The sequence below is a fragment of the Eretmochelys imbricata genome, chromosome 1, assembly GCF_965152235.1.
Source record: "Eretmochelys imbricata isolate rEreImb1 chromosome 1, rEreImb1.hap1, whole genome shotgun sequence".
Lineage (NCBI taxonomy): Eukaryota > Metazoa > Chordata > Testudines > Cheloniidae > Eretmochelys > Eretmochelys imbricata.
In genome coordinates this window covers 321,915,614-321,931,220 of record NC_135572.1, presented here as the reverse complement: position 1 = coordinate 321,931,220, position 15,607 = coordinate 321,915,614, and the positions used below count along the sequence as shown (strand labels likewise).

At 44.8% G+C, this 15,607-nt stretch overlaps 1 protein-coding gene across 1 annotated transcript in view; it reads left to right on the top strand.

Annotated features, from left to right (window-relative positions):
- MOV10L1 (Mov10 like RNA helicase 1) overlaps positions 1–15,607 on the top strand; it is an 81,777-nt gene that overhangs the window by 56,258 nt on the left and 9,912 nt on the right. Inside the window, exon 21 of the mRNA XM_077807850.1 lies at positions 1,688–1,852. Within this exon, the coding sequence (XP_077663976.1) occupies positions 1,688–1,852 (165 nt within the window). The remainder of the gene's footprint in view (positions 1–1,687; positions 1,853–15,607) is intronic.

Below are 15,607 nucleotides of genomic sequence, written 5' to 3'. Positions count from 1 at the left end.
TATGGTTTGGCTACTACATGGCTAAGCATGGAAGAATAGGCATGCTTGACCCGTGTCCAGCTGGTCTTGCAGGGTAGCAGGAAACCCTCCACAAGAGCGACTTACCTGGCCAAATGGAAAGATTCATGTGTTGGGCCTCAGAATGGGTGTATTTGGGTCAAGCAGGCCCTGCTGCAGGAGATCCTGGATTATCTGCTGCACCTCAAACTCCAACATTTGTCCCTGTCATTGGTCAAGGTCCACCTGGTCGCTTTCTCAACTTTCCATCCTCTGTTTCAAGGCAGGTTGATCTTCATTCATGACATGGTAGTACAGTTTTTGAAAGGTCTGAAGTGTCTCTACCCGCATGTTTGAGACCCCATTCTCCCACTCCCCTGGACCTGAATCTCATGCTGTTGAGGCTCATGGGGTCTCCATTTGAGCCTCTGACTTCCTGCTCTCTTCTGGAAGGTCTCGTTCCTGGTCACGATAATGTCAGCCCCCAGGGTGTCTGAGTTCAGGGTGCTTACTTCTGAGCCTCCCTATATGGTCTTCTACAAGGATAAGATCCAGCTGTGATTGCACTCAGCGTTTCTGCCCAAAGTTATTTCCCAGTTTCATACTGGCCAGGAGATGTACTTGCCTATCTTCTTTCCAAAACCTCATGTGTCAGATGAGAGTAGACTACACACCCTGGATGTCTGGAGGGTGCAGGCCTTCTACATAGATAGAACAAGGCCGTTCTGTAAGTCAACACTGTTGCAGTGGCAGAACGAAAGGTCGCCCAGTGTCTGCTCAGAGAATTTCGTCCTGAATCACAGCCTGCATCCGCTACTGCTGTGATCTGGTGAAAGTGCCTCCGCTGGCAATCGTGATGGCACACTCGACTAGGACACAGGCATCGTCAATGGCCTTCCTGAGACAGGTAGCAATCCAAGAGATGTGTAGGGCCGCTACCTGCTCGTCTGTTCAAACGTTTGTCTCATTTTGCCCTTACCCAGCAAGCTTGAGATGATGCTGGCTTTGGCAGAGCAGTGCTGTAAGCTACAAGACCACGAACTCTGAGCCCATCTCCTTTGATAACTGCTTGTAAGTCATCTAGAATTGAATCGACATGAGCAAGCACTTGAAGAAAAAAGTTACCCACCTTTTTCGTAAATATTCGAGATGTGTTGCTCATGTCCATTCCATTACCCCTGCCCCTCTGTTGGAGTTGTCGGCAAGAAGGAACAGAGAGAGCGTAGGGCCGGTGGCCCCTGATATACGAACGCCTGAGCATGGCACTCAAGGGGGCGCCACAGCTGGCCCTTCAGATACTGCTAAGGCAAAACTAATGACCACACACATGGGCACATGCACACCTAGAATGGAATGGATATGAGCAACTCATCTCGAACAACAGTTACGAAAAAGGTGGGTAACTGTGTTTTTGGGGGTTTTTTTGTTTTTCAGGTGCAAATAATTGTATCATATTTTATCTTTAAAAGAATAAAATTCTTGTAGATTTGTGCAATAAAGTCAGCCATCAAGTTAATCATTACTTTGCACCTTCCCTCCACCCACTGAATAGTGTTAGCCATTTGAGAAAGAATGTCTACAGTATTGTAACAGCAGTTGATTTTTTTAATCCTTAGTTTTTTAAAAAAAATGTATTCATCTAACTTTGTGTCAGTTCTAATACAGAAGAGGGTTTTTACTTCTTCTGCAGATAGTGCTCGCTGGAGATCCAATGCAGTTAGGACCAGTAATTAAATCTAGACTTGCAATGGCTTACGGATTAAATGTATCCATGCTGGAAAGACTAATGTCACAATCTCTATATCAGAGAAATGAGGATACTTTTGGTGCATATGGATCGTACAATCCTCTATTGGTAAGTTAAACTGCAGGGTTTTTTGTTTTTTTTTTTTAAGTGAGCTGCCCTAAGAAGAAAAAATACGTGGATGGGCGGAGGGAGTGAGTTTCACTTCTATTGTTGCTTTCTGATGTATAAAGAAAGGAGGACCAAGTTTGGTCTTCTGTGGTTTTGTTGGAAGACTTCAAGATTTCAAGTGTGTATTGTGAGTTTTCTTGTACCTTATTTATTAAAGAGTTAACATGTCTACCCCTTCAAAGATGGTTTTCCCCCTCAACTATGTGTTTAGACAGTGGAATAATGTAAATGTTAGACAAAAAACAAAATGCTTAACGTTGACTTAAAATCCCTTCCCTTTCCCATTATCCACTGTGACAAAGCTCTGTCCTTGTCTCCGTGGGTCCTGCGTTTCCTGGCGGATTTTGCTAGCCTCAGAGGCTCACTGTGACCCTCCACGTAGCTCTTCTCTCTCTAGAGGCAAGGGTCACAGCCTGCTGAGCTATTTTCATCATAAGCCAGCAAGGGAGGTGAGGAGAAGCAACCCTCCCTCACACAGTCTCTGTTATCTCCCAGTCTCAGTGATTAATCGGGGAGGGAGCCCAGGCTCACCCTCTACTCTGGGTCCCAGCCCAGGGACCCTAATAGTAGCAGCTATGGTAGCTGACTTTTTGGAAATAGGACATGTAGAATTCCTTGGGCCACTTCCCCACAGCAGCCCCCGCTTCCTCAATATCTACTTCACCGTTACCTCAGGGCCTTCTTCCTTGTGCCTGAAATGGTTTGTACTGCTCTTTGCTCAATTCCTCCAACAGTGCAGCTTCCTCCTACAGCTCCTGACACGCGCCCAACTGACTAACTGGAAGCTTTTAACTAGTTTCACCCAGCCCCTAATTGGCTTTAGGTTTCCCAATCAACCTAGCTATCCTCCCTGCCTTCTGGAAAGATCTTAATTGGCCCCGGGTGTCGTAATTGACCTAGAGGAGCTGGCATTTACTTACCCTGGTACCAGGGATTTATTTAGTCTGGGGCCAATATATCTATCTCCCACTACTTTTCTATAGCCATCTGGCCTTGCCCCGTCACACCACCTTTCAGGGCTTGTCTCAATGAACACTTAGTCGTGGCAAGCTGGGATGTAAATCTACCCCGCAGTAGCCTGCTATGCACTGTGTGCCTGTAGAAACTGCTGCTCACTAAAAGAAGTTCTTCGAGTGGTTGCACATTCCAATCCTGTGCTCACCCAGTGGTTCCAAATAGCGATCACCATACACACTCCCTTTTGTGCCTTGGCAATGGACACATTAGGAGGGGCGCAATATTTGCCGTTTGCTCAAGAAAAGAACGCATATTTCCAGAGACGTGCCTGTTCAGCACCTCATGGAGCATGTGATGAGGACTGCCTCAGTCCCAAGGCCCTTGAGTAAACACCCTGCCACCCTTGTGCAGACTGCCGCTGTGGTTGTCTTGACAGACCTCTGGACTTGAAGAATCTTCTCCACGGAGAAAGAAGGGTCAGCCTTCTGCTCCGGGGCCTACCGAAAAGAGGGGACATGACAGATAAGAATCCCTTGAAGTTGAAGAAATATCCTATTCAAAAAGGACTCAGAACATCACTGGAACTCTTTAGGTACTCATGGTGGAGCTGGGTCATTGACCCATGTCTCCCTGATATCATGGATATCTGTACCATGCCATCAACTCCGGAACCATCAGCAGGACAGTCATTAAGTCTCTGGATGCTGTTTCAGTACTGACAACTTTGCAAGCTTATGAGGCAGCAAAGGATTTGTTATGCATCTCCATTCCAGACTCTCCTGTGAAGCAGGAATCTATTGTACTGCAACTGCTTTTGTTGTCCCAGCTTCTGTGCAGAGATTGTTAGCAGTACTAGTATCTGTACAAGCTAATAAATATGGCGGGGACTCAGCATCTTTGTATTCTCTTTGGCATCGGTACACATCATGTCAGCACCAGTACATTCTTCAGCCCTGATACAAGAATGATCGTCAGAGTTGAGTACTGATTTACAGTTGATATTGTGGCACCAACTACAAGGTCTTTCTCGGCACAGATTCATGATGCCATACCTTTGCCGTTTCAGGGTGCCACTGCAGTATAGACTACCTTACTTAGGTACCGATGTTGGTCTCTTTATAATGGGCCACAGATAAGTCAGGTTGCCTAGTGACCCGATCAGTCTTTGAACCTCCAATGACCACTGACTACTCAGGCGGCTCTTTGAAGTCTGTCTTGGAATATTCTGGTAATTTACCATCCCGTCCTTGGTGCAGTGAGTCTAGCAAGTTGTCTAGGCAGCCTCTGAAAGGCCTCAATGGTTCTGGGAGTGGGACCAATCATTCATCAGAGAGAGATCCTCAGGGCCTAGTAATTACTGGCTGCCCATGTCTTTTTGCTGACCCTCAGTAGCCTTTTTTGCCCCCTTGGGGTGCTTTGTGATCCCCCCCCAGATCTTTATCAGTGGCTCCATCTAGGGGAAGGTTGCCGAGCATCTGGCAGAGCAGCTTCCAGAGCTATCTAGGTTGGAAACATGCAGAGACACTGTTTCCCCTGAGCAGCCAATACTACGAGAGGAACTGTTTCCTGTTTCTTTCCCATCACAGGAGGATCTGTCATTTCTTGTTAACCTGTCTTCCTCCTTGCCCATTGACTCAATGACCCCTGGACTCTTCTTTTCTGATTCAACTTTCAGGAGTTGCTGAGAAGAATTATTGCAGCTTTGAGCATATAAGCTGAGCTTGTTCGAGAGAAGTTACAGGCTTTTCGATATTCTACAAATGGCTGCCCCTGGAAGGGTAGCCCATCCAATTAATGAGACTCTTCTAGAGCTGGCAAAGACCTTGCAGCCCACATCGGCTTCCTTAGCTCCTACAGCTAAGCGTACAAACAATGCCTTGTTAAGATACCAGTCTTTGAGTGCTTTTATTCCCCATCCTGCCCCAAACTCCAGTAGTTGTGGGTGCACCAGTGAAAGATTGTGTCAAGGGAGATTTAAATCAGCTCTCAAAGAAAAAGAGCCCAAGAGGCTTGATTTACTTGAGAGACAAATTTATTCCACCTCCTCTACAAATCTATATAGTGAACCAGCAGGTAGTGTTAGCTAAATATGACTTTGTAAACTGGGATACGAGGTCCATATTTACTGACAAACTACCAGAAGATGCAAGGGAGGAATTTAAGGCTTTCCTGAAGAAGGTTGTGTGGTCACCAAGATGTCATAGCAAGCACAGACTGGAATGACTGCAGCTTCTTCTAGAATGATAGCCTTTGCAATAACAATGAGGTGAGCCTCGTGGTTACAGAACTCGGGCATTGCTTCCGATATCCAGCAAGCTATAGAAGACCTCCCCATTTGATCATCTGTTTTTGTTTTCAGACAAAACTGATGAAACTACGTTCATTTAAAGACTCTCCTGCTACTCTTTATTCATTAGTGGTCTGTGCCCCAGCCTCCAAAAGCTGTTGGTAATGTTGCTGTGGGTGTCAATATTAACATCAGTATTACAAAGAGCCACCATACCAACTCCCAGCTCGACACAGCCAGCTCATCTTCAGTCAGTTACTAGGAAGGAACCCATATGACTTCTCTTTCAAGGACAGCAATACTCAGTGATCTTTCTGTCATTTCCCCCACATTGTTTGGGGACAGATTATCCCATTTCCTCATGCTTGGAAATCTAGAACAATGGACAAATGAGCCCTAAGCACTATGCACTAGGCTATTCTATCCAATTCCTGTCCACTTTGCTTTCTCACCAATCCCATTGCTTTCCAGGGACCCATCTCACAAGTCAGTGCTCCTTCAAGAAATTCAGACTGTTAGCTCTAGGGGCCATGGAGGAAATTCCCCTTTAACATCAGGGAAAGGGGTTTTATTTGCAGTACTTTCTCCACATGCAAAGGGGGAGGTCTGACACACATACTGAACCTTGAAATCTCAGCAAGTTCTTTAGGCATGTAAGATTTCACATAGTTCCCTAATGTCAGTCATTCTTTCCCTTGACCACAATAACTGGTTTGCTACCTTTGATCTTATCTTCAGGCTGCTTACATACATGTGGCAGTACTGCCAAGTCACAGAATGTTTTTAGGACTTGTAATAGTGGGCCAACACTGTCAATACACAATACTTCCCTTTTAGCCTGCTGTGGGTCCTGCATGTATACCCAAGTGCATGGCAGTAGTGGTGACCTACTTGAGGAGAAAGAGAATTCATGCCTTCTGAATGATTGGTTAGGACAAGGCAGGTCTGAACATCAGGTTCTCCACCATGTCCATATATCATTCGTTTCTTCGACTGTCTGGAACTCTTGCTGAATAGGAGACCATCTACATTAGTCCTGACATGGAAAATTTGAATGAATTGGGGCTGTAACACTGCCTGCCGTGGTAGAAGAACATGAGTACCAACCTCAGGGCAGACTGTTAGGAACCAGGGCACAAACCCCAAATAGGCTGAGAGTTCCAACTTAAATTTCACCAACCAATATCAAGTGGAAACATCTCAAGTATTATACTGACCCTAACATGGAATCACAGACAATTCCCTTGGGTACTCTGACCTATCTCGCCACCCAGCCCTTACACCAAGAATCACCACTCTATTCAGATTACTCACAGTCCCAAAGCACTACTCACTTACCACAGGTCAGTTGCACCTTAGATCTAACACCAAAGACAACACTTACAGCCAATTCTATAATAAAGTATATAAAGATTCATGAAATATTAAAAGGAAATTACAAGGTTAAAGCAAGCAAACAGTCACATGCATGAATGCCTCTTCAATTTTAAAAGGCAATATAGGCTTCTGTAATCAGCAAGCTCTATTTGAGCTTTAGGGCTAACTCAGGCTAAGCAGCTGGGGATCTCTTGCTATGCCTAGATACACCTTGCTGCCAATGCTCCCCCCAAGTCCAAACAGCATAGAGATACCTAGTTCCTTCTCTTGGGATTTTGAGCCGCTCCTGCCATGTGGTCTGAGCTGCAAACTCAGCCGATGGGAGGAATCCGCTTGCATGACTCATTGTCACAGGGAGGAGAGAAGAACAACAAAAGTCTTTTGTCCTCTTATTGACAGTACATACGGAAATTCCAGTTGCAACGTCCCACAATCTGGTATCGATGGACTTTTCCTTTGGGGAAGGGCGTAATACCTTCTGTTGAAGATCAGCTCTTCACACTAATTAATGTGTCTCTCCTGTCTGGTGATTTCCCAACTCACAATACAACTGCTCAGATATTACCTTTACAATATAGGCTACAGATGTTCTAAATGAGATTAATTCACATAGCTACTTGCAAGTATTCAATAAACTCTGAATACCAAATGCATGCTTACAATCTTAATACCTGTTTTACCAATGCTAACACATAAGTGAGCCAGACTGATTCCAGCTATGTATTTGTCAGTGTTCAATTGAGACATAGGGACCTTGGCATGAGAGGACACCTGATCTGCCAGTGTCACGGGGCCCTACTCCATTCTGCAAATTTGATGGCTTTTCTCTCTCTAGAGAAATCTCAGACCATTCACTAGTTGTACTTATTTCTTAAGTCAGACCCCACCGTCACAATCTAATGATGACTAAGGCTTTTAGGCCATATTGCCACATGTACTTGTGTGACCCAACAAGCCTTGTTTCTCCTGTGCATCCTTCGAGCGTGGCTGAACTCAGTGTATCAACCAAAAAGACATCCCTTAGAACACTGGTACGAGTTTGTCCTGCAGTCCTATAGCCTCCAGAGTGGTGGATGGGTCAGAAGAACACATGCAAGGGCGTACCATTTTCTTGCCCCCTTCAATTGTTACTGATGCTTCCCTCCTGATAGGGCAGGGTGCTTATCTAGAAGGGTTACAAACCTAAGAGTTAATATGGAGAATTGCCTCCTGCTCTATCTGTGTCCGCAAATTCTGCACGATTCAGAGGGCTTGCTGTGCTTTTCTGCCTCATGTAAAGAGCTTGTTGATCTAGAAGCTGACCAAATATACAGCCACAGTGTACTGCCTAAACAGACTGGGACAGCATGATCTGATCAGCTTTGTCTAGAGGTGATAAATCTATGGGACTTTTGCATCAAAGAAGGGGTTGCTCCCATTTCCACACACTTACCAAGTTCCCAGAATTAGTTGGCCAATCACCTCAGCAGGAGACTTTCCCAAAATCACAAGTGGTCCCTGAAGAATAGTGTGCTCCGAACCAACTTTCAGGTCTGGGGTATTTCAGCATTTGACCTATTCACAACAAAAGACAAGAAGTGCCATCGGTTCTGTTCCATTCTGAGTGAGCCAGAGTACAGGTTTGCTAACCCAAACCTTTCTCTCAACATGGGGACTGAGCTTCATGTATGCATTACCCCCATTCTGCTTATCCCACAGGTTATTGTCCAAGTAAAACAAGACCAGGCCAGGATAATTCTCATAATGCTATCTTGGTCAAGCCAGTGCTGGATCTCTGATCTTCACAGTTTCTCGATTCAAACTCCATGTCATCTCTGTCTATTCTTCCAGGCCTACTTTACCAGCATCCTAGACCTACATTGCACCCAGATCCAAACAGTCTGTACCTCATGGTGTGACTGTTGAGTAGTTAGATCAAACAGAGAGACTGCTCAGTGGCAGTTCAGGAAATATTGCTTAATAGTAGAGAGCAGTCTACTAGATGCACTTTTTCTTCTTTGAGTTCTTGCTCGTATCCATTCCGTGCTCGGGGTGTGTGTGTGCCACGTGTGCGGTTGCTAAAGATTTTTCCCTTAGGGGTATCCATAGGACTGGCTCTAGTTGCCCCTGGAGTCACATGCAGATGCGTCGGTATAAGGGGTGCCGTCAACTCCGCACCCTGACTGCCTGTGACGGTTACTTGGAATGATCCCTCTTGCTCTTGCAAGACTTCTTTCCCTTGGACTTTATAATATATTGTATAGTTTTTGCAGTTAGTTTATATAGTTCTTAGTAAGTGTTAGTGTATATAGGGTGAATAGTGGTCCCTGTTGTTGACGGATTTTCATACCAGGGCCTGGTCATGCCCCAGTCCCCGAGCTTCAAGCCATGTGCCTCCTGCCACAAGCCCATGCCAGAGAGTGACCCGCATTCTAGCAGTCTAAAGTGCCTCAGGGAAACTCACATTAAGAAGAAGTGCCAGATCTTCAGGAGCTTCAGCCCACATATTCAGAAATATAGACACATTTGTATGGAGGCAGCCCTCAGACTGGCCTAGGTGCCAAGCTGATCCAAATCAGCACTGAGCACTTTATCTTCCCTGCAAAGGACTCCACCGGCACCATTCTCCATCCCTGGTGCCGAGGAAGAAGCATTAGAAACAGCGCACCAAGAGAGGGCGCTCTCCAGTTCCAAAGAGGGACAAGTGAGTCCCGGACAAGGATAAGGACAGGACAAGGAGTAATGGTCTCAAGTTACAGTGGGGGAGGTTTAGGCTGGATATTAGGAAAAACTTTTTCACTAGGAGGGTGGTGAAACACTGGAATGCGTTGCCTAGGGAGGTGGTGGAATCTCCTTCCTTAGAAGTTTTTAAGGTCAGGCTTGACAAAGCCCTGGCTGGAATGATTTAATTGGGGATGGGTCCTGCTTTTGAGCAGGGGGTTGGACTAGATGACCTCCTGAGGTCCCTTTCAACCCTGATATTCTATGATTCTATGATTAAGTGGGGAGTGACTAATGCAATGAGACCCGTGCTGGGCCACTCGTCCTCCCTAGAGCCATTGTTGGCTCTGGCGACTCCACCTAGAGTGCTAAGTCCAGTCCACCTGCAACAGCAGGGGTAACTTCACTGTTTCACTCCAGGCAGTGTCAGGAATAAATCAGTGGGAACACAGCAATTCCATATGATGAAAGATTAATGTAAGTAAGCGTGCTCTATCTAAAACTGGAGTTTATTAGATTGGAACAGTATTGAGTAATTAACAGCATGTTTGCAGTGGCCAGTTGTTCACCTGCCAGGGAGAAAAGCCATCAGGAAAAACATCTCTCAAGGTGGCTTCAGAGGACTGCTCCAGAATACACTGATTTAGCTCATCTTTTATAACTAACTTATACATCTTAAAGAGTAGCAGCTGTGTTAGTCTGTATTCGCAAAAAGAAAAGGAGTACTTGTGGCACCTTAGAGACTAATAAATTTATTTGAGCATAAGCTTTCATGAGCTACAGATCACTTCATCGATGCATTCAGTGGAATTTTCATTTTCCACTGAATGCATCCGATGAAGTGAGCTGTAGCTCACGAAAGTTTATGCTCAAATAAATTTGTTTAGTCTCTAAGCTGCCACAAGTACTCCTTTTCTTTATACATCTTAGAGACCCCTATTAAAATCATTACTTTTCCTAACTTTCAGTAAACTACTTATCAACACATTCCTAACAATCTTAATCATAATAATACTTCTGTATCAGTCACCCAAATTCAGGGTTTTCCATCCACTTAATTTCTTTTTCTCAGTTGTTGACTTTTCTTTCCCCTCCTCCCATTATGATTAGCAGAAACTGCCAGCTAGTTTTGACCTTGCCTCTAAAAGCCTGCTTTCAAATTAACCCTTTATTATGTGGTGTTCTATTTTATTAATTCATGGTGTGTGAACGCGCATAATACGGTTGCAATGAGTTTGATCACATTCTGCGGTACACTCCCCCCCCCCTCAAATCCAAGGCAGCAACCTCACCATCAGGATTCTGTCAAGTCTGTATGCTTGTCATACTGTGTCTTGAGTAACAGTAGTTGTGCTCACACTTGGCTTCCCCCCCACACACGTAATGAGCTCCTGGACTGCATCAGGGACAGATGTCTGTCATTAGTCAATTGTTGGAGAAATGTGTCCATCATTGTTGTGATGCCAGCCATTTCTAATTGGGGAAGGGATGTCAGGCTGAGCCTCCTTGGTATGGTTCCCAGTAAGGCTAATTTATGTGCTTGGTATGTTGCAGAAGATTATTGTAAACTGGGGGGAAGGCTGCCTTCTGGGCCTGTTTGTGACAGAAAAGCTTATATCGCAATTTTATTTGCACCCACAGAGTTAGCTTTTGGGTTATAGAGAAGAGCTATCGGAAGCTCTGCTGATGCCAGCTGTGCAGGAGTAACCACCGTAATGGCAAAATTGGCAAGGCTTTTAAATTTGGGTGGATTCTTCTGACAAGCTTCCATGGCTTTAGTTTGCCAACCCTTGCCAAGCAGCAGGTTGAATCACACCCAGTCAGCATGCGTACTACTGGCAACATTCTGTATTGTTGTTGGCCAAGTTCAGCTGCTATGGTGTGGGCTGGTATAAATATGTGGTGTTGTTTTTTTCACACCAGTATGAAACCAAAGCTCTGAAGTTGTTTCCAACTTGTGAATAAAATGTACACAGAGAACTGCAATGTCAGTGTCTGAATAACACACCACTACAGAAGGGTATTCTTGTGAAGCATGTGCAACATGAAATAGAAGCCAAATATCTACTTATTCATCCAATGAGAATAGATTGTCATAGTCTACAACTCCATCTGAAGTGACCATGTGAGCAATGAGGCCATCCTTTAATATACCAGCAATACTCATTTTCTGATTTAAACTAAGTACAGTTTCTGCCATATCACATCATGATTCTGAGAAAAATTTTACCAGATGTGCTTTATTCTTGGGGTTTCCAATGAATTTTCTCCATTGGGACCATGGATTTTTACTTCATTGCTTTGTGATGATGCCTCTGTGCATGCCCAGAAACTTTCAATTGAATCTTTGACATGATATAAGTAAAGACAATATATGTTCTTTTGCAGCTCTCATAACTCTGTAGAGGGTGGTGTACTATTCTGAAACCCAAGTCAGCAAGTTCTGCAAAGCTAGTTGCACCTTCTGGCCTGACCATTTGAATAACAGACTTGCCATTTGCTATCCAAGTTGTGGGCATGTTGAATGCTGGCAGTTGATATGGACTCTCACTCTTTCTAATTCAGGCAATAGCTTACTCTTTGCAGTTTTGTTCAGGGTACCATCCAAATGTGCTAGAACATATTGAACTGTAGAATGCTCATGTATCTCTTGTTTGTGTAGTTACTACAAGACAGCTAAACAACTGTCTGCATTGATAGTCGCTGTCTTATCACTACTAACTTTCAGGTTGAACTTCTTGCTTAGAGATGCAAATGTTTTGATGCTGAGCTTAGGCAGTGGTTCAAAGAAGAAACCAGTGGTATTTGAATTTAATCTCTTCCACATACTGTTTCATTGCTTTGATTCCTATATCATTTGTAGTAACAAGCTTGGTAGCAATCTTTGCGGGTACAAACAATGCCACTTGCAATGTTGGTGAGTGTTCTCAATTCACATTCAAATCAAATGGGTTTGTCATGGATTCAGTGATGGTGCAAACTCCCTTATTTACATCTCCTTCATCACATTGCATGCAAAGTGGTGCAGCCTCCTTGTGTTTTCCTTGTGACACATCTGAGTCTACTATATAACACATGTTATCTTTGTGGAAGTTGTGATAGCTAAGCACTCATGAGCAGTGATGAACCATCTAAGATCCTGGTTTCAAAGTGAAACCCACTGTATCCCCTTTTTTCTTTATTATCACAGTTTACTGTTTGTTCAAGTGCCATGTCTATCCAGACTTTGCTGAATTTATTTGTAGACTGAGCCACTGCATAAGTTCCTTGCACAGATTGATCATGAACTTTGGACGGTTTAATCTGGCAGAAACTTCGTATCACTGATGTACACAGATACCCAGCGGGCATAGCTAGTACAGTCAAAAGTGAAAAGTAGTAGTATCTCTAAAAGCACTGCAAGATGTATGTGCCAGTTGTTTTCACTTTCTGCTCTAATGAAACACATTGAGATGTTAACCATTTTGATGTAATCATATCAGAATGCAAAGGTTTGGGAAGTTGCTGTTCCAAAATTGCAGAATCTGTGTACTACATCCAGTACATTCTTGAGGGCATCACTGAGCTGGGCAAGTGTCTGCTGTGAGACTTGTTGCACCATTTTCGATACCGGAATTTGACATTATTGGAGCTTACTGTTGGTAAGGTCTACATCACAGTCAATCTCATTGTCTTGTATCCATTTACAAAATGCCTGCCACCGCAATCTGGACAGAGCCTCCATTGTAAGCTTGTGGACCTTCATTCCACAGTTGTATAACTGCCTTTAAGTAGACTGCTTGCTGTGTTGCTACCATGCAACTGAAATTCTATGAGGATGTCTTCCAGAGCACTCTTCGTACTTCTTTCCAGTTATAGCCAGAAATGTCTGTGCTATGTAGAAACCACCCATTCTCAAGATTGTTTTTTCTGAAATTCCTCTGGGCACCTCCACTGAATCACTTTAGCCTTACAATATATAGCCTCATCAAATGTCAAAACACCATCATCTTGGCCAAGTGTCCTAGACATCTTGTTGACGTTCTTCATTACAGTGAAAACTGTATCCCATTCAATAGCTGATGCTGGCAGCACTGGACAGTACCCAATAGATGTTACTGTTGGAATAGCAGATGAAATAATCACATTACATTATGTAAGCGAATCATAAATTACACATATACACAAAACAACAAGCAGAGAACATATTTAAAGTAAATTTGCTATAATGAAATCACTATGGGATGAAATAAATGTATAATTATACACGCATTAAAGAAGAGTCATTACTTGGACTTTTTCAAGAAATGCATGAAGGCAATTTGAGATGATTTACAAAAGCACCCATAATTCTCAATTACCACTACATAATACAACACACACACAAGCAAATAACTCCAGGGAATTAATCCCTTCATAAAAATGTGTTAACCATTTCTGCAGATGGATGCTACAAATTTCAGATTTAGGCAGGATTTTCCATTTGGGCCCCTAGACTATAGCTTCTTTAATGGGCCTCCATTTGAGCCTATGGCCACCTGTTCTTTTGTCTTTTGATATCAGAAGACATCCTGCCTCATTCCTATTATGTCAGCCAGAAGAGTGGGTGAGCATCAGGGTCTCGTAGCAGGACCTCTATATATGCTGTTTATCAAAGATCCAAGTAGCTTTGAGAGCACATCCAAAATTTTTAATATATTTACCTGTGTTTTTTCTTGAAAGCCGCTCTCAAATAGGGATGAGGCTCATCTGCATACTTTATATGTAAAGCCAGTATTAGCCTTCTGTCTGAAGAGGACTGAGCCTTTTAGGCTGTCTCCTCAGCTCTTTGTTTTGTGTGCTGACAGAGTAAGACAGCAAGCAGTTTCAGCACAAACATTTTCCTGACAGATTACTTCCCCTATCATGACAGCTTATGAGATAGTGAATACCCCTCCTTCACAGAGACTGTCAGCCCATTAATGAGATCTCAGGCTATCTCTAGCTTTTCTAAAGGGCATACCCATACTGGATGTTTGTAGGGCAGCTATTTGGTCCTCTGTGCATACCTTCATTCATCATTACACCATCACTACAGTTGCAAGATCTGATACAAACTTTGGAAAAGCGGTGTTATAGTCGCTATTTAAATAGACTCTGATTCCTGCCTCCTAATGGTACTGCTTGTCACTCACCTGAGTGGAGTACACATGTGCAACCACTCGAAGACAAAACTGTTACTTACCTTTATTATAACTGTTTTCAAGATGTGGTTGCACACGTCTTCCACGACCCAGCCTCTGTCCACTCTGCATCGGAGTCCTGTTTCTCCAGGTTCAGATGCAAAGGATCTGAGGGTGGTCTGAGTGGTGCTATTCTTACATAGTCTTGGGGGAGAGGGTCTGAGGATGTGTAGGGTATGAGCACTGCCTCGATGGGTTCTGCTGCAGAAAACTCTCTGGCTCCAGCATCCTGGTTGCGCATATAATTGAGTGGAATACATGTGTACAACTGCATCTCAAAGAACAACAGTTACAGAACAGGTAAGTAAACATTTTTTCCGCTAGTGCACTTTGATCTACTCCTGGGAGTAGATTAAAGTGCACTAGGGACGTGGTTCTCAACCAGGTGTCCGTGGCCCCCTTGGGGGCCACAAGTTGGTTTCAGAGGATCTGTGAGCCCTGAGCCCCGGCATCCTGTGGGGCACAAGCCCCGAGCCGATGGGCAGAGTTGGAGAGTCTCTCCCCCACCCACCCCCAAACTGTAGTGCCTTAACCAGAGTGGGGCAGTCCCAGGGGAAGCTCCAAACGCTCCCTCTACCTCTTCTTTCTCCCCCCCATGCCCCCTCCCGAGGCCTCACCCCCCTGCCCAGGTCAAAAATGGGAAGCCAGAGCGGAGCAGTACAGGATGGCTGCTCCTCTGACTAATGCCATGGAACGGGCAGCCATGGTGCTCCTCCTCCTCCTGGTGTCTGGGTCTACAGCTGCTCCTCAGCTCCCATCCCCCTTTGACTACCCACGCAGCCAGTAAGAGCAGCCTGGATGGGAGTACCTGGCTCCAGGGCCAGCAGAGCCCTTTGGGAGCAGCAACCACGGGGTGGACCTGGGGAGCCCTCCCAGCACACAGCCCCTTGCTATCCCCCTGCCTGCACACAGCCCCTAGCTACCTGTCTCCCTGCACCACGAGTGCTTTTCAGACTTTTTGAGCTGAGCATACCCTTTGAGTTATGATTTTTAGTTGCTTCCCCCCTCCCTGTTCCCCTCTTCCCCCCCTCCCCCAACACCGACAGGCTGGGTGGCTTGCTGAGGTGAATCGGAAGTGGAGTGTGGTGCTCCCTTCCTGGGTCCTGCCGTGTGGAGCTGGCCCGAGCCCCATCTGGCCCTGCTCCCTAAAATAGAAGTCAAACTATGCCTATG